The sequence below is a fragment of the Onychostruthus taczanowskii genome, unplaced genomic scaffold, assembly GCF_017590055.1.
Source record: "Onychostruthus taczanowskii isolate IOZ18803 unplaced genomic scaffold, ASM1759005v1 scaffold8, whole genome shotgun sequence".
NCBI classification, from domain to species: domain Eukaryota; kingdom Metazoa; phylum Chordata; class Aves; order Passeriformes; family Passeridae; genus Onychostruthus; species Onychostruthus taczanowskii.
This window is the reverse complement of record NW_024505892.1, coordinates 6,718,680-6,745,508: the sequence shown is the minus strand read 5'-3', so window position 1 is coordinate 6,745,508 and position 26,829 is coordinate 6,718,680. Positions and strand designations below refer to the sequence as shown.

The window sequence follows — 26,829 nt, the reverse complement described above, 5'->3', positions numbered from 1 at the left end:
GGCCCTCTCTCCAGTGAGCTGAATTTAAAAAAACCCTGACTCTGTTGAAAGAAGTGGGTGTTTTTGTGTCAGACTAATTTACAAGTAGTAGAACCACTGGTCTGGAAAAGATGGAAAGACCAGAGAAGAGGTGGTGGTTCACTCCCCACAATTATGTGGTCATTTTGAGTTGGCTTAGATATAACGTTAAACTGCGTTCTCAGCCTGCTTTGCAGGTGGATTACGCTGTGCTGCAAAAATCTTTGTGCCCACAGGGAATTGTGGCGTGGAATGGTTCCTGAGATAAACTGTGTTGTCTTGGGGGTTTTCTTTGGTAGCAGCTTCTTTGTATGAACATGCCTTTAGAGGAGTTGATATAACAGAAAGGGGCTGACAGGAGATACAAGCATGTTCCCTCAAGCCCACATTATCTTGTCATAGCTGAAGAGATAACCAGATACCAGAACGATAGGCCTTAATGTAATAGTCCTGAATAGAAAAACCTGCAGTAAACCTCATCTTTGGCTTGTTACGGGAAAAAACAGCTGGACTTGCTATGGAAGAGGAAGAAATCAACCAGAAAAAAAAAAGGAAAGGTAAATAAAAAGGAAAAGAAAGATAAATAAAATATTTCTCTTGAATTGGACATTTAGTTTAATTTCACAATGCTAATTAGGCCATTTAAAAATAAATACAATAATACTTTGAGGGGCTTTTCAACAATATACTAATGAAATGAGCTATTATGATTTGTATAGGTGTAATTAAAGCGTGGAAAAGCAAACATATCGTTGCAGTTGTTTTATCAGCAATATTAAATGAATAATAAGATAGACAGTTATGCACACATCACTGTGCTGCTCTGAAAAGTATTTGAAATTTTCACCCAAAGAAAAAAAGCAGAGGCAAAATGTATTATTGTTAAAGGTTTTGTTGAATCTAAATTTAAAAATATTCTTCCACTGAAGACAAAGTGACTGATTGCAATATTAGAAGTAATTAAAGTTTCTCAAAAGGACTTTTAAAAGGAGTGAGGCAACCAGAGGGCAATGTAAGGTGTTCATAGAAAAAACAATACAAAGGCAAAAATAGTATACTGAATAGCAAAAGATTATGAACTTGGGTGAGAAAAGTGCCATGAGGACTCATAGCTGGAATAACAGGTGTTTTGTGGCTTTTTAAGCTTTGATTATTATATGGTGTAAATGGGGCATGAAGAGAAACGCTTCATTAAATAACTTGAGAAAAATTAGGCAACATATCAAAGGGAGAATGTTTTGGTCTCTTTAGTGCTTTTAAAGGGTACTTTGAGCTTCAGCAATGCTACTGACCTGCTTCCATTGCCCATTTTTTTTGAAGAGAAAGAAATTATAGACTAATCAGGCCAAGAAAAAAATATAAACAGCACAGAGTTAGAATACTTACCTGTGGGGGAAGTACAGGTACATATTCTAACTACTTGTGAAACAAAGGCAGACAGCAGGGCAAAACATTTTGCTTTGGCAGGAGAGGCTGTGTAGAAAAGTGGTAGTTTTATCTTCTTTTAAGGTATTTTAACAGTTGTAAGCCCTAGTATTTCTTGTGGATTGGCCTGCAATGAGAAGAATTGAGGGAGTTCAAACAAGCTATTTTACTTGCTGACTTTGTTTACCTTTGCTGATCATTTTCCCCACACATTAAAGCAATGATGGGATATGAAAAAAAAACTTCATAAGATGTGTGTGGAATGACTTAATGGAGTGACAACATAATTGTGGTCTTCTTACTGCATCTATATTATGTTAACCATTCAGGGATGTAAATCAACAGACAATCTGTTTTCAGTAGGTTAGCTTATACTGCTTTGGCTGTACAAAGTAGCTTTTGTTTTAAAACCTAGAACTCTCCATTCAGGCATCACAAAAAAAAAAAAAAAAAAAAAAAAAAAAAAAGAAGGAAACCTTGATAATTTATAATTAAATGTGATTGAAATGTGACCATACAGACTCCGAAAGAAGAGGATAGTTGAATCATTAGTAGCTCTATGCAGAGGACAATCATCTATATAGATTACATGGACTGAAGCCTATGGGTTATTTCCAATATTATCCAATATTCAATGAGTAGCTTGACAGTAGCAGCAGTTTCTGGGCTTTTTTTTACTTCTAGAGAGCACGATAGTGACTTCAGAAAGCATTGCTGCTGGGCCAAAATCTTCTTACTTTAATGTATAGGCTGAGGGAGAGATGTAAGAATGAGAGAGGCACTCCATATATCACTGAGCATCTAGCAATCTATAGCTTAAGATTTATCAAGCCAGAGACTATATCAATGAATCATGTGTGTAATATCCATGACAAACCTGCTACAAATTTGTCAAATAATTTCTGGACTTGTGCTTTTGCTTAGTTGGGAGCAATGAGTTCCCACAGTTCGTTCCAGTTATTAATGGAAATATGTACTTCCCTCTGAAGCTGACGAGTATTTACACTCCAAGAAACAGCAAGTCATTCCATATTAATCCATTTCATGCCACTTGCCATTTCATAAACATCTAGCATGTATTCCTTCAATCATGATTCTTTCATGTTGAGTGTTACAGATTGATTAAATGTCTCCACACAGGAAGTGGTCCAAGGTCTCCAATAACTTCTGTTCGACCTTTTCTGTGTCTTCTCTTCTAGCTCATCTGGCAGGAGATAGGAAGACCAAACCTATATAATTTATTTTAGAGAGAACATTATGAGTTTACCCAGTCACACAAGATCTTATGCTTTCTTTGTGTTCTGTTCCTAATAGTCACTGATATCCTATCTTTTTGTCTGAATTGAAGTGACGTGGTCTTGAAATTCCCAACAGAAATATTATTCCTGTCTGATTATACCGATTTAGACTCCATAAGGGATTCACAGGGCTCAATGCACTGCTTTGTATTTATCAGCTTTGACTTTATTTGCCGTTTTATTTCTTAATTCTGCAGTATTTTAAGGAAAACAAGAAAAGCTGGATGTGACTATTCAAAAAATACCTGCAGCTATGTAGCACAGCAGATAAGGCTATTGCTGCTTTAATTGGAGCCATCACTAAAACCCCATATTTTCTTACTGGCATTGTAGGTAGACATATGACTTCGTGAATGTTTAAAGAAATGGTTCAGCCTCAAAAGGAGGGTTGTAGAGACTCCTCTGGGAATCTCTGAACCTTTAGGTTAAGGTGCTGTCTTTGGAAATGGAAAAGCTCTACACAAATTCTGACTCCAGTCAGACAAGTGGAATGGATGTGGAATGTCCTTATGCTGAGAGATTAAGCATTTTCTCTATATTCCTGAATTATATTCTGAATGCCCCTTTTTGTTATCTAGTGCCTCACATGCAACCAGGCTGAAAAATCAAAACACCATTTTGGAAATGCTAATGTAAATGTTTTTTCTTGCAACTATTTTCTGAATTTGGAGGAACTTTTTATCTTAACCTTCTCATCTTTCTTTTTTTTTCCACATACACACACACACCCTTTCCTCACCATAAAGAAATGCAACCCCAACCTCAGCCTCTCTAGCCCATTTCCTTCCAAATGAGAAAGAGTTTTTTTGGGTATATATGGAGTTATTATGTTTTTCATTTCTAAGTCACTGCACTTAGGAAGGTATAAAATATGTGTGCATGAGTAATCAAAGTTAACTATAAAATAGGTTTCCTGTACTTGTGTGGCCCTGAGAAAGGGATTATATGAGCACTGGAAAAAAGTCAGAATCGACTTCATGCTCAGGATTGCCTTGCCCCTGAATTTTTACTGGCTCAATGTAGGTACTAAGGAGAAGGATTTTCACCCTGAGAATGTACCTCAGAAGTTGGGAAGAGAGGCTGTGCCAAGTGGGAAGAACTTAGAGATACAAATCTTGCTGACCGTGGGCTTCTCAGTACTGTGATGAAGAACTTCTTAGAGTAAAACTCCAGTGAATTTTGGAAAGAAAAACACTGTTAAATGAAAAGGAGAAGGTTTAGGGGATTTTTTTCAATGTTAAAATGCTGTGTTGTGGTATCTTATGCTTAGAAAAAAGTTATATGCATCTATTATGAACATTTCTGTGAGTCCAGCTTGCCTTTCCCATTACAGGTTGGGCAGGAAGGTGAATAGTTGATGAAGGCTTTCTTGAGAGCAGGCAAGATGATGTGTATTGAGAGGCAGAAGCCTAAATTGAGTTCAGTGGGGCAGCTTCACCATTCCTCTGACTGAGTTGACAAAACTGTTTTTTTTATGCCCCAAACTCACATTTATCAGAGGGATAGAATAGCAAGTCCAGTGAGAGAAGTTTCCTGGCTCTTGCAGTCAATTAAAGCAAACAAATTCTTCAAAGAACACTCCTCACATTAATAGTTTCAGGAAGAACTTCCGAATCAGCTGGAAGAATCATGACTTTCCTTGTCTTCATCAAAAACAGTATTTAAAATTTCTGGAAAAGCTTTCCCAGCTTTAAGTACTGAGGCCAACAGAGCTTGCTGGTAAAATTGCACAAGTTTTTTTCCCCATGATGGCATGCTTTTGTTACCAACATTTATATAAAATGTAAGGGCTACTTTAAGGTATTACTACTGTCTGTTTAACTGGTAATATGGTGACAACTGATTTTTTTGTGTCTCCAAATCTTCTGTAATGTGCTCTTTGGTTCTTGGTTCAACATGCAGAACCAACAAAAACCCAGCCTTCAACAAAACTTATGCCCGTTATGCGTAAGTCATCTAAGTGTAATAAACAACATGGGTTACTTGTGCAATCTTTGAAGATTTCCACAATGGTGCATATTATTTCCACAATGGTGCATATTATTATAAACTATATTATTACCAGTAGATCTTGTATTTGGAGAGAAAAGCTGTACTGTACAATTTCTACCCTAATAATTTCTTCTCTTATTATTTCTGTAGAGTTGTTGATTTTGTTTGCCTTTCTTTTGTGAATACACAAGTCTGGTTCTAGAACTTTCAGTGTGCCAGCCCAGCTTAAGTAGATGTTGTTTAGTATCATATTCAAGAATTAAAACATGCAATAGCAGAATAAGAAGCTGTGTATTACTGTTGAATTTGCTCATCAAAAAATTCATAAGATAGTTTAGAATGGTTAAAATAAGAGAACAAAAAAAAAGTTTTTTTTAAACTAAATGTTTGTGTGAATTCAAATAAGTTACAAAATTTAGACTCTTTTACTGTACTCAGGGATTTTCTATTCCAGATTAATATTGATACTTTGAACCTTTTTTGCAATAAAACAAAGATAACAGGCTTTCATCAACTCATATAAAATCATAATATCTTAAAAAGATATTATTAGCATGAAGAACTGGTGGGGTTTTCTGTTCTGATTCATTTTTCTAGAAATTTCTTTCAGACTTTTCATCACACTCAGCATCCATTTGGCAATGGGATGGATGGCAGCTGCTTTGTTACCCTCATTTCACAGGTATTTCTTAACATCTGTCCAGGGGCTGTGATAAGGATGATGGTTACTTTTGGCCACATCTATCCCCCCGCCCCTTTCTGAGGCTGGCTTTCAATGTAAAGCAGATGTAGTAACCAGCACCTTCTGAAAAGGTAGTCTCAATCCTTGACTTCCCTTTTCCTCTCTCTCAAGAAGCTGAACTTGTGTTTCTGTTTCTCTGCTGACACTGGCTTTTGTCTGAAAGCAACTGGAAGTTGCTGCAGGGACCTAGGAAAGCAGGGAACTTCCATGTACAGCCCTGCAAGATAGGTTTTAAACCTAAACTTCTGTGAATGTAGTGTAGAGGAGTGACACTGCAAGCAACACTGATGGTGGGAAGCAGAGGAGTAGGGCTGCCCTCTGAGGTACACATTAGATGATGTGTATTTCACATCTGTGAGGTAAAACTGTGATGTAAAAACAATTTTGGTTTCTGTTGCTTCATTGCATAGATTGAGGGATGTGTCTCAGTGCCTCCTAAAATTAGTCCCCTTCTCTGTCATTCCAGTGGGCTGCCTTCTGGCATTTTTGGCAAGAAATATTTGGGCATGCTGTAATAAGAAATGTGAAGACATTGCTGGTGGGAACATCTATATGTGTCTTAGAAAAGATTATGAATAGAAAGAGAGGGATTTGAGCAAGAAAACAGCCCCTCAAAAATAAGTTTGCTCAAAAGTGGTGATGAATTCTGTCATTTCTCCCTGTAGATTTGCATAGGCTGAGCGCACACAAAATCTCTCTACATAATCCTTAACGTGTAACCCTTATATTACCTTCCTTTAAGGTAGTATTCAAGTGCTGATAGAAAGCTTTTACCATAAGTGAAATGGGATACCTGAGAAAGAACTTTGCAGAATGCCTTACAAGTCTGAAGGGGAATTCATCACTTCCCCCTGTGCATTTGTAAGGTCTTGCCTTAATAATAAGTGTGTGACCTTTCCCTCTCCCATTCCATTTCCCTTTCTCTTTCCCTTTCCCTCTTCCTTTCCCTTTCCTTCTCCCTCACCCTCTCCCACTCCCTTTCCCCACTTCTGTGCATCAATTATTTAACCCATGATTTGAGTTAATGGTTACAGTAAAATCAATCTCATCTCTTACATGCTTAAGTTTCTGTAACTGCTATTAAATACAACTATAAATGCTTGGAAGCCAAAGCCACATCAGCTATTCCTCTCATCTCCAGGTAATTTAGACTTCAGTACCCTTCTGGTACAAGGACATGTACAGCTCATTGCATTTATGGAGCATAATCCAGTTTTGAATCCTGTCTCATGATGCTGCTGTCCCAACAGCACATGACATGTTTTTTCTCTGCCATTTAAAAGGCATGCAGGAGAGCTGGTGATAAAAATTTGTGGTAGTACTGGCATGCGACTTCCAAAATAATGTGTACAGGAGAATTCCAGGACAGGCAGGAGTGCTGTCTGGGTGAATTTTTTTAGCTTTCAAGTTTTATAGATAGGTAGAGCTAGTGAGGTATAAATCTGTGTTAGTTTTTTTCCCCCCTCTTTTTATTTTTATCTATTTATTGATTTATTTTTGCTTCACTGAATTCTATTGAAACGCTCTGGTTTTGTTGCAGGTGTTGAATTTTTTGAGTTTGATTATAAATATGTCACTGTAACTTTTGTCTGTCAGAAAGTTTCTATATTTGGGTTGTTTAGGCAGTAAACTGAGTGTGTGAACATGACTACAGCATCCACAGATATAAAAATAATGCAAAAATCTTCACAATCTCAACAGGACCAGTTCAGACTTAAAATTAAATAAAAATTAAAATAATCCAAGTACTTAGAAAATAAATATTCTCCCATCACATGTTGTATCTCCATGTAAAAGAAAATTTTGGAGTCTCAATATTTTGTTTTTCTTCAGGCATTCTTTCTGTAATCTCTCCTTTTATTCCTTCTCGTCATCGACAGCATGTGGATGTGCATGCAATCGCAGTATTGTCAAATTGTAAAGCCTTGTAGAGTTGAGAGTAATTCTTTCTTGGGAAGCACCAATTTTGAAGAAGGTATTAAATTTTGTTCCAACCTGCTGGTTCCTGACAATGAAGCAGATAAAATATTTCTTTCCAACAGTAATCTCAACATTGAGATTTCGAGGGCATTGCTGATACATGTGGATAATGAAGTCATTGTAATCAAGTCTTTGCTGGAGACATTTCTACAACTGAGTCATTTATGCTGACTGATTTTTTTTTTTCCTATTTAAAATTTGAATGTCTTCTCATTACAGGCACCTCTTTTTCTTACATTTATTCATTTTTCCTCTAGGAGTGTGTTGATCTGTGTCTTCACACAATGCAGTCTTTTTGATAAAATGTGTCATAATCTTCTAATTGATTCCCATAGTAACATAGCCTACTATAATTCAAAAACTAGGCATGTGTCCTGATCATAAATTGTTTCGAGAGATGACATATTCCAATTTTTAGAAAGACTTTTGTTACATATGAACTGGGCATGTTCTTAACCTTGTTTACACTTTCTGCTGACAGTGCTAAAGCTGCACACTGTTCCTTTATTTTAAAGGAAGATAATAAAATGAATGTGGTGGTGTTTCAAATCAAGGTGAATAAAATGCCACAGTGATGCATAGGATATAACATCACTATGCAGAAGTTAGCAGTTTTCGCTGCTGAAATAATTCCTATTTCAGCACTTTAGGTGGTCACTAACTGCCGCGTCACCTAAATTAAATACATTTTAGCTGCATGAGCTCGCAGACTTTGTCGTATCTACGACACAAACTTTATATATTGGGTGCTCAAAGCTAAAACAGTAGCTAGAAGTGAGCTTGTGACATACTATTCCTGTTTGCAGACCCCAAATTAGAGATATTATGTTGAAATATGTCAGTACCCTACCTAAGCCAGTACTGTGAGCTCACTGTTCAATTTGCCATTTCTGTTTGTTGCAGTTTTTTCTCCAGTGACTGATTCTCTAGGTAGTTACCTGAATTTCAATGTTATAGATACTTATTTTTAATGTTTATTTAAAATTGATCCTTTCAGTTTTTCCACTTCAAGTAATAAAAGACAATGAAAATGGTCTTGCAAACTCTCTGAAGAGAGTTGGATAAATCACTTGATACCACCTGGTCACTAAGCCATTACTTAGAATGAGTTTTTTTGTTCCAGACAACTAACTCTCTTAATTAAAATGTAACATTTTGTAGGTATTGTGTCTCAACCTCTGGACTAGCAGCTAGTGCCAAATACTGTGCAATTGTGATAAATTCTATTATAAAGTCACAGAAATAAAGTCTGCATAAGTGAAATTAGAAAGAAAAAAGAGTTTGAGGAAAACCTTTATAGCAGAATCATAGATCGTGAGCTGTTTAAGTTTCTCCGTGCAGCCACCAACACTTATGGTCACAGGAAAGCAGCTGAGATAAGTCGGAATTGGTTTTTGATTGTGTTGGAGTTTGGTTTTTTTGTTGTTTTATTTTTGGGGTTTTTTTTTTTTTTTTTTTTTTTTTTTCTTTTTTTTGTTTTTTTTTTGTTTTAGGTAAAGGCAGGCCTGTAGCTACATAGAACACTTCACTGTAAAAGCCGTCTTATTTCTACATAAAGTCATTCGATGGTGTAATATATCAAAGTTAGTTATTTTTATGAAAAAGTCTGCCTTCTCATCAGTACAGCCTTCTCCAAGCTAGCTGTAGAACACAAAGATGGGAGCAATAGAAATATTCCTATCAGAAAAAAAAAATTGACAATGTACAATTGTTAGCCATGTAGAAAAGGGCTTAAAATGGGTAAAACTTGATAAATAGAGAGAAAATTTTGTCCACTGTGAGGAAAAAAAGAAAATAAATAAACTTATTTAAAAAAATGGTGAATGAGTTTATGAGCAAATCAAAATGCCAACTGATGGCTTGGGGAATTATTAATTAAATGACCAAGAGTCCAAAAGACTTGCAGCTGGTTGGGTTTTTATTGTGTTAATCTCTCAGCAGCATTTAGCCTTGCAGTAGTGGAGGTGATTGTAAAACTTCTCTGAGGTGAGTTATTTTGAAGGTTGCAGATTTTTTAAGAAAGTGTGCCTTCCTGCAGCCTCTGCAATGTGCCCTGCCCAGCAGTCAAGCTCATCCGCCTTTATTCTGACATTTTTCAGATGCATTGTATCTTTTGGGCAGGAGTAATCTATGTAGCTGATGTATAGTATGTCTGGCTGAGAATAAGCTTGCACTTGTTCTTCTCCTTTGTCACAAGAATAAGGTGGGCTGCTGAGGTGCGAAAAGCAAGTGCCACTGTGTAGTGTTCAGGCAAGAATCCCATGAACTAAGTCCCTCATAGCAGCATTTCTCACCTAAGGCTGGGTGTGTGTCTGCACATATGAATTGGGTGGTTAACACTGTCCTGATATAATTTTGTTTATTGGACTTTCCATGTGAAATCTGATTAGTGGTTAGGTCTTGGAGCAATGTAGGCCTAGAGGTGTGTTTTCAATAATGCTGAAAAAGAAAATATGCCACATTCTTGGTTTTTTGGCTTTGGGTTTTTTTCCAGTCTTTTTGTATTTCCTGATTTTCAGAAGCCAAGGAGACTGCTCATTTTCCATTACTGAACTGTCCTCAATGTGTTGCACAAACCATCTGAGGCATATTTGTTATTCAGCAAAACCGCTAAGGACCAAACTACTCATTAAAGATGGAGCTTATAGTGTGATAGACTCAGCTGTGAGTGTAGTCTGTCATGCACAGAAAGAGAAAACTTAAGATCTTTTTGGAAATTTAAAAATAAACTGCAGAGGCTTTCTGTGACTTTAAGGTGCACGATACCTCTGCTGTTCTTCAGGTCTGTGCTTTCAGCTTGGCATCCTTCAGTCCTCTGCATTTAATCTGTTTTTTAACTGAGCAGAAGAATTTCTTATCAGGCAAGTAGTGTTTTCTGTAATGCTTTCCCCTTAGTTGGCAAAGTCCCCTGTTTGTGTTAATACACCTCGTACTGGTGCTGAGGGGTGGCAGGTCCTGTCAGGCTGCTGTCAGTGTAGATGACAGCGAGGTGTCCTTGCAGATAGGCCAAGTCCAAAATAACTTATTTGTCTGAAATTCTCCTGTCAGAGCAGTACTTCCTTACAATTTTGGAGAGCTGAATGAAATATTTCTAGTCTGTATTAAATATTTGCCACATGCATGTGGCAGTTTCTGAGATCCCCAGGACAGAGGAGAAATTGATGAATCTCACTCCATGTTCTTCGAAGGCTAATTTATTGTTTTATGATATTATATTATATTAAAGAATGCTATACTAAAACTATACTAAAGATAGAGAAAGGATACGTCAGCAGGCTTAACAACAATGAAAAATGAAAACTCGTGACTGCTCCCAGAGTCTCAACACAGCGTGACTGTGAGGGGGCATTAAGTTAAAAGAATTCACGTGAAACCAATCAAACAATGACCAGTTGATAAACAAACTCCAGACCATGTTCCAAAGCAGCAAAACAGGGAGAAGCAATTAGATAATTATTGTTTTCATTCCTCTCTGAGGCTTCTCAGCTTCCCAGGAGAAAAAAAATCGTGGTGAAGGGATTTTTCAGAAAGTATGACAGTGGCATATGCAGAATGATTTTTAAAAAAAACCCAAAAAACAACCAAACAACAAAACAAAACAAACAAACAAAAAAAACCCAACAAAAACAACAAACAAAAACAACCAAAAAACCCACCAAAAAACCCCCCAAGTTTTTGGGCTCCAAGCCTCCATGGTTTGTTTTTATTTCCAAACCTTTTATAATTCATTTTGTCACCACCTTCATGACGGCATAATTTCTTTCAGTTGTACTTCTTTGGACTCTTAGGTATGAGAATCAACTTCTGTTTTTCCCCCAGCCTGTAATTAAGAAAATGCAGAATTTCCTACTGTTACTGTTCTTCAGTTACTATTCTCATTTTTCCATTTGTGGCTTAATACTCCATTTAAATTTAAGTTTGTGGTCACTACTTCTTGTTAATTCTTTTTTACTGCTAGATTAACCTGCTTTTAAGACTGAGAATGTTGTTTTCCTGCTAGTACTTGACTGCCATCACTTTTTCTTCTAAAAGTCATTCATGTTCTCCAAATTTTAAACAAATATTTATACTTCTTCTGGTTTTCAATGCTTTTTAAAGCACATGGATGTCTAGAGCAGTATGTAATCTTCCAGTACACAAAGAGTACTGAAGCAGTGTAGCTCTTGGAAGGAATTGGCAGCCTGCTTCCCCACGCCCTTGTGCTCCCATGCCATGGGTCTTCTGATGCAGCTTTGCCATGGTATCTCCATGTGCAATCTGGAGCCCAGTGCAGAGGCACGTTTCTCCACAGGTCCAGCTCCTGGCAAGCAGGGATTTACCCCTTACTCCTCTCTGCCTTGAGTGTCTCATATTGCCTGAGTGTCTCACGCCTGGGGCCCCAGGTCTCACAGGGCTTCCTATGGCAAAAATTGTGCTCTAACGAGGCATAGCCAGTGTGGGTCAGGCACTGAACCTCAGCTAAATTCAGCTAGAAAACCAGAGAGTTTGTAAGAAATATGCAGGCATGCTTAAACCGCTTTGCAAAAAGTTTTCCTAGAAGAGGAAGTGAGTTAGGTGGGAGCTGAGTCAATTTTGAGTCACTTGTGGAGACATTTTTGCTGTACTCCCTAGAACATCCAGTATTTGCTGTATTTACATGACTTTATATTTTTGTTTCTGTGAATTATGACAAATTTTAAAGGAACTTTGTATTTTGGTTGTCCTACTTTCTTGATAGCTTATGGTGTAATTAAAAAATCAATTTTAGTTTCTGGGGAGGTGAGGCTGATGTTGGTCTTCTTGTAATGAATGAATGCTTTGTTATACTTGTAAAAATTAAACTTTTTGTGATTACCCTTGTGTGTATTGGGTTAAGCAGTTGATGCTCATCGGGGTACCAAATGTATGGCTTGGTGTGAGATATTTCACAGAGCAAGCTGAACATGCTGTCACCAGAGGGAAGGAACAGTGTGTGCATGAGTGGAGGGGACTTGCAAGCTATCACTGCCCAGCATCAATGTGTGCAGGTCCTGTACAAGGCACAAGTACAGGATGGGAGTGGATGAAGGCAAGCACCTTCTCTGAGTGTTCAGGCTATGTGCTGTCTAGCAATAACCTCTTACAAGTGGTACACGTTATGCTCAGCAAAACATGACTCTTGTAAAAAAGATTTGAAAATAAGATTTTATCAGGCATGCCTCCAGTATCAGCTTTTTCTCCAACATGGAACAAACAATATGTAGGATTCTGGTTTATTTTTATGTTTTGCTTTGAACTGATCATCAACAGTATACAATTGCCAGTAAGACACAAATGAAACTACCTTCCTTTGTTTTAAACTTAGGAAGTGTTTAATCTTGGAAGGCAATGTATGCATATATGGCTTGAGAATATTGGAAATATTATGTATATTAGTTACTATACTTATAACATTAATGACCTTTTCTGGTTGCTTTTTCTGCCTGTGAATGCATAATTATTTGTATCCAATGGTTCATATTAAAAATATGACACAACCACTTAACTGTAGGAAGACTGGTAGAGGAGGTTGAAGTTGCATGCTTATTCTAGTCATTGGTGCCTAAATATCACACTACATTTAATATACAATGTCATATACATACTGATGTGAGCATAATGTACTGCTAGTAGCTCAGCAGAATGAGAACTTAGTACTGATGAAATGTCAGTCTTAATTTTTTATTACCTTAGCTGTGGGCATTTTATGTCAAAACCAGAGCTGACCAAATACTGCAACATGCTATGCATGAAAACACTTTCATTTATTTAATATCTTGTAGATGTACAAGTGGTCTTTTACTATAGCCTTTCTGAGATGTTAGTGGCTGTGAAAACTGGAAGGATTTAATCAGATTTAACACTTTTATACACTGGCTAAAAATATAGACAGAAAATGAGTTGGTAATTAAACTGGTTACATTGGATAAGGAATCTTAAATTTTGTGCTTAGCAAAGGAAGAAATGAAACTCACCATTGCAGGGTCTTTGATCAAACTTTTTAGTGTATCTTAAATACCTATTAAAACTGTGATTCTAGTGATGAGTTAAACCATCTATGAATTGAAATATTTTTTCATAAATTATGGTTTAGAACCTTATGGATTTCACAGAGAGTTTATGGATGAGAAAAGGGGAACTGAGCTCAAGGAAAATTGTTTGTTGGGAATACTGGGAATACTTAGCCGTATCTCCTCATAATAATTGAGGAAGGTTGGTTGTTTTCGGCAGAAATAAAGGGCACAGCTCTCTGGCTGGATTGCAATGATCAAGGGAGGGGGAGGGTGGAGGGACATCACCGTACTGCCTCACCTGGCTTTGGGTCTGGGTGACTGGAAGCCACAAAATGCATCTGAGCAGGGGCGACCTGCATTGGAGCACATTGACAGGGCCAGGCAGGAGGAAAGCTGCTGTGGTGGGTACCTGGTAAGCCTCAACTCCCTGCAATTTTACCTCTAATCCAGGCTCTGAACATCTACGCCATCACCTGGCTGGGCTGAAGCTGAGTTTTGATGTTGTTTATAAGCCAGAACAAACTTCTGAGAGGGTGATTTTCTTTAGGGTCCTTTTTCATGCATCTCCTTTTATTTTTCGTGCCTCATGTAAGAGTTTTTCATTTTTGGCAGACTGTCTTCTCAGGGCACTCTGAAACTGGATTATTTATTACAGGTGGACCTAGATTGCTGGGGTAAAAAAAGCCAGCAAAATATGCTTCCTCAAAGGATATAAATTAGGTTTTAAAACTCACTGAAAGAAAAGTATTGTTGATATGTGTGGTATTTTATATGGGAATGGCAACCAAAACATTAATAATGGCTTTGTTCTATCTTTTTTAGCTATCAATGGCAATTTTTAAACTGTAAAAGTTTCGGGTTGCTGTGTATACAAAAGGAAATTGTGATTTCAAATTATAATTGGAGATGTAGTTGTAGAATAATGAATGGGAATAATTAATAGAAAGCTAATTGGGTAACATCAGAAAAGTTTATCCTGGTATATTGGGATTGCATGCTTCAGTTGATACTTAGTGTACTTTTGGGATTTCTGCCTGCACCTCACCTCTGGTTCTGATAGTATATTATATTATGAAGAATATTAATAATGCTGCAGAACAATTACTTGTTCATTTGCTAACTGATTAAAATTCATGCATAATTTATTGGAACTGGGAGAGACTTTATAAATAAGTCTCCTTGGCCTCAAGAGCTTAAAAACAAAATGCGTATGCTAATATAAGAATGTGCTTTACTTCTTTACATAAAAACTTAATAGGCAATGGCCTCATTAATGTGAGGTTTTATTTGTGATAATCCAGCTCTTAATCAAAGTGTGTACTTCTAAACATAGCCATATGTTTTAGAAGTTTATAACTTGGAGTTGGTAGTGCATCATGCTCATCAATGATGATGTTTTCTGCTATAATATACACTGACCTTCGAATACATTAGTTGGACATTTAATATGTTAGCTCCACAGCAAATAAACTGCCCTCATTATGGCCAGTTGCATTTCTGAGCTTTGATGCAGGTAGGGATCTAAATTAATTCATAAGCACATATATTGCCAAAGAAGGGTAAGAGGTTAATAATTAATTGAGGTACTTTTTATAGTTTTTATATCCTAAAGCAGAAATGGCAACACCTTGGAGCACTCACCTTTCACTCTGGGAGGAAAAAATTATCTCGCATTACAGCCACTGTGGCATGGCTACAGACTCCCTGGTCTCCAAACTGAGTGGTTTGAGAAGCAGCTAATTTAGAAAAAAGTTCTCAAGATATGTGCCAAAATCTGGGAAACTTGGTTGCTTATAGAGCTGGTAAATATACTGTTTGGAGTAAGCTGTGATACCTGGAAGGGAAGAAGGCAGAACCAGGGGCTGAACTTCATCATGCAGGGATTATGGGATGTCAAAGGAGGTCCATCACTCCTCACCATGTGTTCTGTCATTTACACTGGTGGATCATCCCTGGGAGGCAGAATACGTGCAATGCATCTGGGTCTTAATTTCTGGTATGTAGAATGTAAGGGTTCCCTGCTAGGGAAATCTTATGGTCCAGGGTTAAAAGTTATTTTTATTATACTGGCCATGAGATCCCCTCTACCTGCTTAGAGTTGCTGATTTGTTAGTTCTGCATTGCTGCTTTGAGAAACCCCTGCGTGCACTGAATTTAGCATTGTTGCCTAATTAACTGAAACAAATTAGCTGAAATATGAGCCATCTGGAATGAAAATGAACCTTCCGTGTTTATCAGTGAATTCATTTTATTAGAAAAATACATGTTGCTTGTGATTGTTTCTTAAAATAAATCATGCTGAGGCAATCTTTCTATGTTAACATTTCTCAGGGTAAGGGGGACAACCTCTTTGTGTTTGGTCTGTCATTACCTTTTTCACTTTGCAGCCGCATTGAAATATGTAGGCAGGCAGAAGCTGATGAGAAGAGAGGATGACAAAAGGCAACAACATCCTATTGTTCAAGTTTCAAAATCAGTAGTAACTTACTAAAGAATAAAATATTGTACATTGTTTCCATGTGTCTTTATTTTGTCATTCTCCTGGCAGCTTTGCTCAGTTCTGAGTATTCTGAATGCCTGTAATAGGCATCTGTATCGTTTTCCCTAACTGCATCCAGTGGGTTTCAGATTAACTGCAGTGGTACTCATTTTTAAGAATATTCTGTGCAGGAGTAGTGTATCATCTCTTGCAGCTCTTTCTATAAGGAATGTGCAAATGTGGCTTCAGCCAATAAAAGAAAATTTCAAGTTGTTGGTGGAGTAAATTATATAAATGAGCATAGTTTTTTTTCTGAAAAAAAAAAACCTCAAGCAGCAGCAATATATAAATCAGACAGGATTTTGTAGTCTCTAGCTGAGATTTTTAAGAGGAAAACACAGCATTGAGCAGATGCCAGTAGTGCATCACTTCCATCAGCTGAAATTCTCCTCAGCTCTTCTTCCCTGATGTCAGTTTGAATTTGTTTCTGTGGTTTGGAATCTTTGCTGACCAAACTCTGATAACTTTCTGTGTAGAGAGCCCTCCTCTTAGTGCATTTTCCAGCTTTTGTTTTATCGCTGCCTTATTTTTTGTCTCCCCTGCAGAGCCGCCTCGGCCGATAGCACCCCCGCAGCTGCTGGGCGTTGGGCCCACGTACTTGCTCATCCAGCTGAATGCCAACTCCATCATTGGGGATGGCCCCATTATCCTGAAAGAAGTGGAGTACCGGATGACATCTGGGACTTGGACTGAGACCCACGCTGTGAATGCACCAACGTACAAGCTCTGGCACCTGGACCCTGACACCGAATATGAGATTCGGGTCCTGCTCACTCGCCCTGGCGAAGGTGGCACGGGGCAGCCAGGACCACCACTCATCACTAGGACCAAGTGTGCTGGTGAGTGTTGCTCTGGAAAAATTAACAAAAAACCCAAAACTGTTTACTTTATGGTTGAATTGATTGGCAGGCCCTTTGACGCTAATTAAGAGGATTCTCTTCACACCCACAGGATCCCCAAGTTTCTGGATCAGTAAGGATTTGCTGTGTGCTCTACTTTGCCCGGTCATTGTTTAGGTTGCTAATCCTTGGAGGGTAGGTTAGGAAGCGAGAAATTAGAAATCTAAGAAAACATTTTGCTTCTCATCATGTAAGAAAGAGGACCTCTTGATTTCTGGAAAGTTCTGACCTCCTTGTTTCTTCACCTTCAGCTTCGTATTTTCAATTTTTAAGCAAACTTGCACATAAAGCAAATTTCATGGCAAAAAAGGATATGTTTACGAAATAGAAAAATGAAAAAAAAAAAAAAGTAGTGTACTTCTGCATAGTTTGTCTTTTCCCAAACAGTTAGGTACAGCCTGACAGAATCTCCAAGAACTAAAATCTCTAGCTATGACTGCTCCCCAGGGAAGTTGTCACAGCAGCAAGCCGCCAGAGTTCAGGAAGTGCTTGGACAAGTCTCTCAGGCTCATGGTGACTCTTGGGGCTCTCCTGTGCGGGACTGGGAGTAGGACTCAATGATTATTGTGGGTCACTTCCAACTCAGGATATTCTAGGGCTCTCTAAATTGTAGAATACAATTGAAAATACAAATAGAGTGTTTTCTCCTTTTTTGACTTCTGTTACCAAAATCATGTGCTGCTGAGCCCTGCAGTCTGCTTCCTGTTTCTCAGAGTGCCCCTGCATGGCCAGCACCAAGAAGATTAAGCACTGTCAACTTGTGTTATATGCTGTTCCTTCCAAAGCTACTTAAAGTTATTTTAATCTCAGATTTCACAAGAAAAAAGATAATCCCTACATCTCATTTTTGCAGGGGAAAAATATTATAGATTTGAATCTCAGACTGTGAGGAAAACAAGCATAAATTAAATCGTGGGGTTTTCCCTCCTAATCTCAAGTCTTCTAGGGCCTGACAGTATTTTGAAGTTGGCACAGTATTTGATTTAGCAAAGAGTGCTGATAACCATCTATTCACAATCAAATTAAAGTAGTCAGAAGGACAAGGTGGAGTCTCAGGTTTCCATGTGTCATGTATATATGTGCACATGTGAATCAGAAATAAAAATAATTTTTCACAAGTTGAAGACAGATCTGTGGTGGATGAACACTCACTTTGTTTACTTAAGAAACAGTGTCAGGGCCTGGACCAGAAGCCAGGAATTCTAGCAGACTAGGTCAGTGGGTATGAATTCCAGAAAATTAGAGGATCATTTTTAAAGTTGCTCCCAGTACTGTCAGAAGCTGATACATGAAGCTGGAGTAAGACCAGCTTACGGAAGGCACCTTTTGGAGTTTGTGATTGTATTTATAATTTAGTCTGTCTTTCCAGTGAAGTAGAAAAATCTATGTGTCTATCTCAGTTAAGGTGTCGGTCTTTGAAATCTAAGTAAGGTTAAAGTATTGGTTTATTGCACAGAATTGGCTTAGACATGCGTCTGAAAAAGTAGGAATTGGAAAACTGCTGCTGTTTTAAAGAGGCTGAGGCGAGACTAGCAAATTGAAATGTTCAGGTTGTTTTCCTAGCACTTGAAAAAATATCATTTAATTTACCCAGGTTGTGACAGAGTAAAGAATTTTAGTGGGAAAGGAAATAATTGTGTGACATATTTTTAGAAACCTGTTAGGGGAAATCTTGTTATTGTGGGTGTGGTTTTATTTTTGGGGTTTTTTTTAATATAACACTCACATATAAGTCTCCAAAATCTAGTCTGGCTTGAGGGAAAAAAATTCAACTCAATTTAATCCACTATGCAATTAAGCAGATCAAGAAAATACTTGGGAATAAAATTCTACACTTTCTGTGACAGTGTGCATAATTTTAATAATAATAAAATTTTAAGCTGTTTACCTTGCAATGAAGCTGATTCTTCCTATTTCATTAAAGTGAAAGCAAATAATTGTTATGACTAGTTAGTTTCAGCTAGAAGAAGGTGTGTCAGCAAGGGTTTATGAAGACTGAAATATTGTGCACATCACCAGGGATGAGTCAGGGACAGAACCAGATTGAATGCCTTGCTGCCTCCTCACCTGTCTGGAAAATGAGACAGACCTTCCTTTTCTGCAGTGTTCTCCCAAGGCTTCTGATTGATAACTCCAGGTCCTCATCAATATAATTTTTTTAGTTGTTGTATATACTTATATTTTGCTTTTAAAAGGCAAATTATAAACATCAAAATTAGTCTCTTCCAAAGAAAATATTTATAAGAAAAGGTAAAGGTAATAATGGAATATCTCACCCTGCAGTATCTGCTGCTGCTGGTATTGTACCAGTGACTGGCAGGTGATTTACTCTGCTATATTAAATGACATCTCTGCAGCAATATCTTCTTTCTGGAGTTTCTTCAATTATTCCTAATTCTCATTTCTGACAAGCTCACTTATTTTTCAGACAGATACTCTCTTTTCTGTCAATTTTCTTTGTCAATTTTTTCTTTTCACAAGTTTTATATATATTAGTTCAAATTCTAAAACAAGTTAGAATTGATTATCTGCTCAGTATCAGATGGAATGGTGGAAAATAAATGAATTTTTAACATGAAGTTTGACTGCTCTCTATACAGATTAAAAAGTGTTTATTAGTGAATGTTGATCTGATGAGATTGTAAGGATTAAAGTTTACATTCCAAGCAGCAACAGCAAACTCACTGAAAAAAAAAATGAGAATAAGCTATTACTCTGCTTTCTGTTTAATGCTTAAGCAAATGTCAGCATTGTTTTCAAATGAAGTTTAAAATACCTAATTCATTCAGTATTTATAATTTCATGCTATTTGTTTATAACATATTATTGATCAGTTGTCCTCTGCTTTGCTGAAGATGTATTCTACTCCTTAGTGATTTGAATGATGATCATACTTACCTCATTGTCATATGAGCACTTTTATTATTAGGTATTTAGATCATTTTCTGTCTTCCTCATAGCAAAACTAGTGTCTGGTGACTCATTTACTAAATGTTTCCACTGATGCTAAACAAAATTGTTCTTTAATGAAGGGATAATTCTTCCACTGGTTAAGTCCTCTGACAGCCTGTTTGTCTACCCGGCATTTCCCAGGTAATCTTTCCTGTGCCGAAGCTAAAGCATTTTGTTAGATGTGTTGTTTTATCAGTCTGTGATTAAAGATAGTGCTGAGCAATCAAATATATGAAACCACTGAGTGTTTTTAAATGACTGAAGCCTGAAACATTTGAAGCAAAACACTATTTTCTTAACGTGACCCTCTGTAAGAGCCAGGTGTGTGGTTTGTTATTTCCTCTTTTAAGCACCACCCAAGATGGTATGACCAAGGCATTGTGTTCCCAGCTGCTGATGCTGAGAGGTACTGGCTCCCCCTCCATAGTCACAGGGCACCTGAGCTTTATTTCATTCTGACTTCACTTCTTGCCTGGGGTCATTGCTCAGATTATTCACTTCTCCATGATTCTAACACCAAAACAAAAGGCAGAGGGTCACACATTAACCAGAAGTAATCCTTAAGGCTGTTTTCTGTGGCTCTGGGGTGTGTTGTCCTTCCAAGCGAATCCTCTGAGTTGTTTTTGCCTTTCTTCCCTTGAGGGGGTGGGGGAGAGGGGCAGGGTGTAGGAAATACGTGATAATCTAAAATTGTCCACGTAGCCTGATTTTCAACTCTAAATTAGAAGTTGTTCTCTTAATGTTGGCTGCTGCTTCTGAGTAACAGCTCACCACTCAGTTTTATGATTAACTGATATTTTGGCGGCAAAGGAGGTCAATAGTTCAGCCTGTCCAGAGCTTAATATACGTACACAGTGGAATTGCTTGCTCCTACTTTACTGAAGTTCAGCACAAGGTGCGATTTTTCAGAAAAACATGAAGAATTGTAAAACAGTTGGAGAAAAGAGTGCTGTGTGTTTTCATTTTTTTGGTCTTGATAATGAAATGAGTAAGGACGGGGGGAAGCTTTATAGCTCTAGCAGAGGTGAGAAAGGAAAAATATTTATCAATGATATTATTATTATTATTGCTATTGTCATTCTTGTTAGTTCATTGTTCAAAATCTTTATCTGTCACAGAGACCTGCTATTGGTAACAGTCAGCCTCAAGGCACCAGAGCAGGAGATGTTGGCTCAGCGATGCAATTCTGGCACATGAACACCTGCAGTTGAAGGCTTGGGAGCTGAGCTGCTTTCTGCTGCCTTTTCAAGTGCAGAATGTTTGTGTACAGTTTCTACATGTATTAATTTCAAAAACAATATACACAGAGTGCCGGATACTGCTGAGTTCTCCTCTAACAAAGAAAAAAACCAAAGCATGGAAAAACATTGAAAAACAAAAGGAAGCTCAAAGGCTTTTGATCATTGTCTTGGGATTTATAGCAGAGGGACCCCAGAAAGGTTGCCATTGAGAAAGTGACCATGCATGGCCATCTGGAGAACTAAAATGTTGTTGTGGTTACATAAAAATTGTAAATTATTTTTTAAATGACTGGAGTGAGAGGTACATTGCAGTATAGAATCTGGGTGTGCTGATCTGGGATGTGCACAGCGCTACTTCACTCCGTGTTTATTACCTTTTACTCTTGCAGAGCCAAGACAGAGGGTTCAGGGCGGGGACCTGGTTTTGTAGGCTTTGAAGTGTGCTGTACAAGAGAATTTAGAATGTTGGAATATGAGGCAAAATGTTTGTAAAATTGGGTAGTCAACATCACAGGAGGCTCCTGGAATATACAGCACTGAACAGATAAGCTGTATTCTTCATCAGAGTCCCTTGCAGTAGTGCAACTGCAATTGGTTAAAACTTTAAAAGCTAATAAAAGTACAGATAAATGCATGATTTTCAACCTTTTTTTTTTTCCAATGGTGACAGAGAGAAATTTTTACCTTTACAGAAAAACAGCTGCCTTCATGTTTCAAGCAGAATTTTTATCTTCTGTCCCTCAAAGTAGGTATTATTACGGACTTAGACTATAACTTCAAGGACAACATGAATACATTTTAAGTGCTTAAATTACATGTTTTTATTGCTCATATTTTTGTTGGTTATAGTTTGAATGCATTTTAAGGATAAACTAAAGATTAACAATTTGAAACTAAATTAATATATTTTAAAAATGATTTTACATTTGTCGTTCCAGAAGAGCCCTCATTACACCAATATTTATAAGTTGCTGTTGTTTTTACAAGTGTGTTTGGCACTTGTGACTGTTCCTGGGCTTTTGGCCAGTTAGCAATTGGAACCATTTAAGATCTTGCTATCGGATTCCAAATGCACCAGTCTTGTTCCATATAGGTTTGCCAACCGGATTCTATATGGGGAGGTGGAGCAGGGAGATATTAAAACAATGGACAAAGTCTGGACTGAGGAACTTCATTATATTCCTGTTAAGACTGAATACTAGAATTGTTATTGAGAAGGTATCCTGTAGAAGAGCTATCTGATTTGGATCATCATCTGGCACCAGCAACCATGCTCTGCTTATTGTGCTGCTTGCCACTGCTGAGCTACCCATACCACATATAGAATTCTAATGATGCTTATATCCATAAGAAAGGACTCTAGTGCATCTGACTTACCTAGCAAGAGACCAGGCAGACTGCCCAGCCAAGTTCTTGTCAGATTGTGTAAATTAAGCATGGTATCCTCTTTTTCAAAGGAGTGCAATGCTGATGACTCAGTTGAATTGGCAGTAAACTGCAAGTTCAGACACTGACCTCCCCTGAATTAGTTTTCAAATTTTTTTGTTCGCTGTATTCAGCCTTGCTTAGTATCATTTATATGGTACTTGCAGCTGCAAGTTCCCTCTGCACTAACTGGAAACTCTTCCTGCAACATTGCAAGTGCCATGTTACACAAGGCATGGGCTCCCTGAATTCTCTCATACTTCATTTTTGGGAAGAATTTTGTTCATGGCTAGTTTTTTATGGTATAGTATCTTATTCAGCAGTAAATCACCCTGATGCTCTTCTCTTAGAATTAGTATAGCAGACCTGAGTAAGTGGACTCCTCTAGCATGGCCACCCACTTTTCAAAACCTCCGTTGTGTGCAGTGGCCTTTTCTGCCTTCTTTTTGAAGTTTCTAGTGTGGGCAGGGAGGGATGAGTAATCTACAGCAAGATATGGTTGTGCTCATTGGCACTTGGCAGCCTGATCAGTCAAGGGTTTGGTTCAAAGACTTTGGTTAGTTACTGCCTCTCTTTTTGGTGAAGGACACAAGGTCAGGATACCCCTTCACTGTGTGGTAGAGGCAGGAGGAGGAAAAGGAGCAGCTACCAACACCACACAGAGCTCCCCTGTCTCAAGCAATTTCTCCATGTCTTGCCTCACCTTGGTTTGTTTGGTGGCTTTTCCCAGAGCAGAGCCTGCCACGGCACACTGAGACAGCCATGATTTATCCAAAGTGCATGTAACTAGTCAATAGATCACACTTCCGAGAGGAGCACTGTCTGTGGCAAGAAAATATATTGCAGTACATTAATCCACAGTGCCCATTCCAGCTGTAAAAGAATGGATGTGGGCAATAATTCATATTGCAGCACTTGAAAATGCTGTGGGTGCACCCAGGCCAGATAACTCACACCCTGATTAGAGCTTCTGCGAAGTTGGGGAACTGATAACAGATTTTTGGTCTGTGTCTGCTTCTTAAAGACATGACTGCAGGTTGAGATAGTATTTCCCTTTTAGAAGACTGCAGCTCTTTTTTTAAACTGAGCCTTCTATTTTTAATTTCAGCTGAATTTTTTTTTTTTTTTTTGCCATGATTGATTAGTGTGTTTGATGCTTCCGTTTGGTTTCATAATTAATCAATATTAATGCAATATTAATTTTATAGTGTTTGAGAGTTGGTAAGTACGTAAATAAAACAAACTTCTAGGACTGGCTTTTATTGTATTTTCATTCATCAGTCTATTAAAAATTGATCAGGGAAAATTTTAATAAGGTTTTTTTAAGTTGCTCTGATCATTGCAGCACTAAAGTGTTTTGGAAGCATACTAATTTTTCAGTTCTTTTGGCACTTTTGGCAGAGTAGTGTGAATTAGATATCAAGGGCTGTGAGTAGCAGGAGTGGAAGGGTGGAAGAGGAAAGCAGTACCAGCAGCCTGTGCTGTGGCAGGGGATGCTGATGAGATTTATCAAATGCATTCAATATTTTCCCTCTCCCCCCCATTCAATATTTTTCCTGTCCCCCCTCTCTCCAAAGCCATTACAAAGAGATATCATGTCATTCTTCCCAAAGGCCCTGGTTCTTATAGGCATCAATTCTTTGGGCTTTCTTCTGCTAGATAAATATTTGATTTTTATTTAATTCTTGTTTGCTTTTTTTATTTTTTTAAACTTTGTTTCATTTCAATAGTGAACAGCATAATTCTTTTAACCTAATTTGAACCTAGACTGCATGAAGCAGAACTGAGTGAATTTCACTCTCTTCACTTTATTTTTCAGTAAATCCTCCTGGTGGTGCTGAGAGGGAGAATAGACCATGTGATGCTTTTGTATGGAATGATAATTAAATAGCCTCCATTTTAGCAATGAGTTGAGGAGCATATTAAGCAGCAATGATGTCAAGTTACACCTCAGATGATCAGTAGGTCCAGAAACCTAAAAATGGCTTGTCAAGGCTCTTAATGTTACCTGGTTTTGTTTGCTGTTTTCAAATAAAAGTCTGGAGCAGTCCTAGAAAGCTCCAGATCACTTGAAAAACAAACATTAAAAATACTGACATGGAGGCTCAGGTTCACCTAATTAAAAGCTTGTCATCTTGACTTTAATTCTGAACAGAATAATGGAACAGCCAATACCAAGCTTGATTAATGAAGAATTAAGGAAGTAATACAATTAGTGGCAGTCAACAGATGTATAGAATGCTCTTGTCAGAATAACTTGATTTTTTAAAAATTAAATTACAGATTTTGTTAATAAAGCTGATATTGTTCTTCTCTAATGCGTTTAATTTGATATAAGGCATTTTGATTAAGAAGCCAGAATAAAATCAACTCAAATGGAGAAGAACTGGCTTATGTATCTAAAACTGGGTTTATGGATTAATTGAATAAACACTTCTTTTTGTGCCCTATCAGGAACAGTTCCATGTAATTTATAAAGACAATGTAACTTTGATAAAGTTGACAAATTACAGAATATTATGAAACTGGTAGAAAAAAAAGCCACTTGAAAAAAAGATGAGTTCTAATTTACAGTGGTTTGAATTGGTTGAATCTTATCTATGTTTCAAGTACAACATTTGCAGTGCAGTAAAAACAAAGTAGGCTATATGTACAGAGAGGGAAAAGACTTCTGAGAGTCATGGACCATTAAGGCTGAGACTTAGGCACTGGAACTAGAAGAGGTCCTATAGTCCTTACCTTTTAAACCAGAGCAAAATTTCTCACTCTTTCCTTAGCATTGGAGAATGTTTTAAAGCTTTTGAAGATGTAATCTTGAAATTGCTTACCAAATTAGTTTTCTTCTGACCCAAGTCTTTTATCCGCATCTCTCCAATCCCTCTCCAAATCTGGGTAGCATCCTGTTCTATGGAATTAAACACATGACATTGTCAAGAGTTTGTTTTCAGAAGGATTAAAAAACCAAAATAAAAAATCTCTGTCAGAAAGCTGAAATCTGGAAACAAAATCTTGTTGTTTATATGTGATGTGACCAGAATTAATACTGAGTTTAGACATACAGATATGATTTAGGTAGTAATTCCTCAGAGAGTTGAAATTTATTTTCCCTGTTACACATCTCCAAATCAACTGCATAATCCTTTTATTCCTTTGTATACTATTATTTTTCATTTCAGGTTACCTTTAAAAACAATTTCATTTTATGCATTTTGTTTTTCAGGTCATTAATTGCTAAAAGCTACTTCATTACCCTTGGAAAAGACAAAATGCTAAATTATCATTCAGATAATTAAACATTTCAGGTACTCTTACAGTACTATAAGTACATATTTTGCAGTTTACTACCTTTATTTTAGAGAAATTGTGCTCAATGATAGGGACTGGAGAAAATATATTTTACAATGTACATTCTTTTGTCTGCAAAATGAACTCTAACAATTAGGCTGAAATGTCAGAGCATGGGCACCCACTGGGAATATGATGTGCTCTATTCACAGTTCACAACCTGTGGTAGCTTAGATGATTACAAATAAATAATCCAATTGAGTTGTACCATATTTCCTTAAAGTAATGACCTTTGGAGACAGTGCAGAACTGCAATTCAAGAAACCTTCTCTCTGTTTATGGCCTTTGGCATCACCTTTGACAAATAAGTTCACTTTGGTATCTCGTTTCTATTTGGAGAGCAGAGTTGACTATGAATGTTTCCCCAGTAATTTTTCTCAAATTTATTTACCTCACATGATTTTTTTTTTTTCAGAGTAAGCACTTTTCTTACTTTTGTTGTGCTAGCTGCAATGAGGTCATGGATTTATCTGTCTGAACACTAAATATTTTGTAGACAATCTTATACAATGAAGGGGTGTAATTTTTATTTTTATGTAAGGGGTGAAATTTTTATTCATTCAGTGATAAGTTTTATCACTTATGTAGTGTCTGTATTCAGCTTTTAGTGTGACCAAGAGCTCTTTGTCAGTCCTTGCAGAGTTGACTTTTGGTGTTGACTTGATATAATAAGGGGTGGATGGGGAGTGTGGAAAGAATGCAACAAACATACTGTATTGAAATCAGGGGAGATCAGTTTATTCCTGATTGTTTTTTTTCTGGCTTAGCCCTTGTCTGTTATCAGCTGAATAGCCATAATTAAGGATCATGCAAGTTGAGCATGTTCTTTTTTTCTGTGTGTCTGCCACTTCACCTCAAAGACTTCTTAGGTTGCCATTACAAAGTTTTCTTTTTCAGCATTCTGTGTTTGGTTTTTCTTGTTCCTTTTTTAACACAACCATACCTCCCCCTTCAGCCCCAGC

General features: G+C 37.4%; 1 protein-coding gene across 8 annotated transcripts in view; it reads left to right on the top strand.

Moving 5' to 3' along the window:
* PTPRK (protein tyrosine phosphatase receptor type K) overlaps window positions 1-26,829 on the top strand; it is a 380,562-nt gene that overhangs the window by 202,538 nt on the left and 151,195 nt on the right. For all 8 annotated transcript variants that reach the window (XM_041423851.1, XM_041423846.1, XM_041423844.1 and 5 more), the window contains exon 7: window positions 16,551-16,844. In XM_041423851.1, the coding sequence (XP_041279785.1) occupies window positions 16,551-16,844 (294 nt within the window). The remainder of the gene's footprint in view (window positions 1-16,550; window positions 16,845-26,829) is intronic.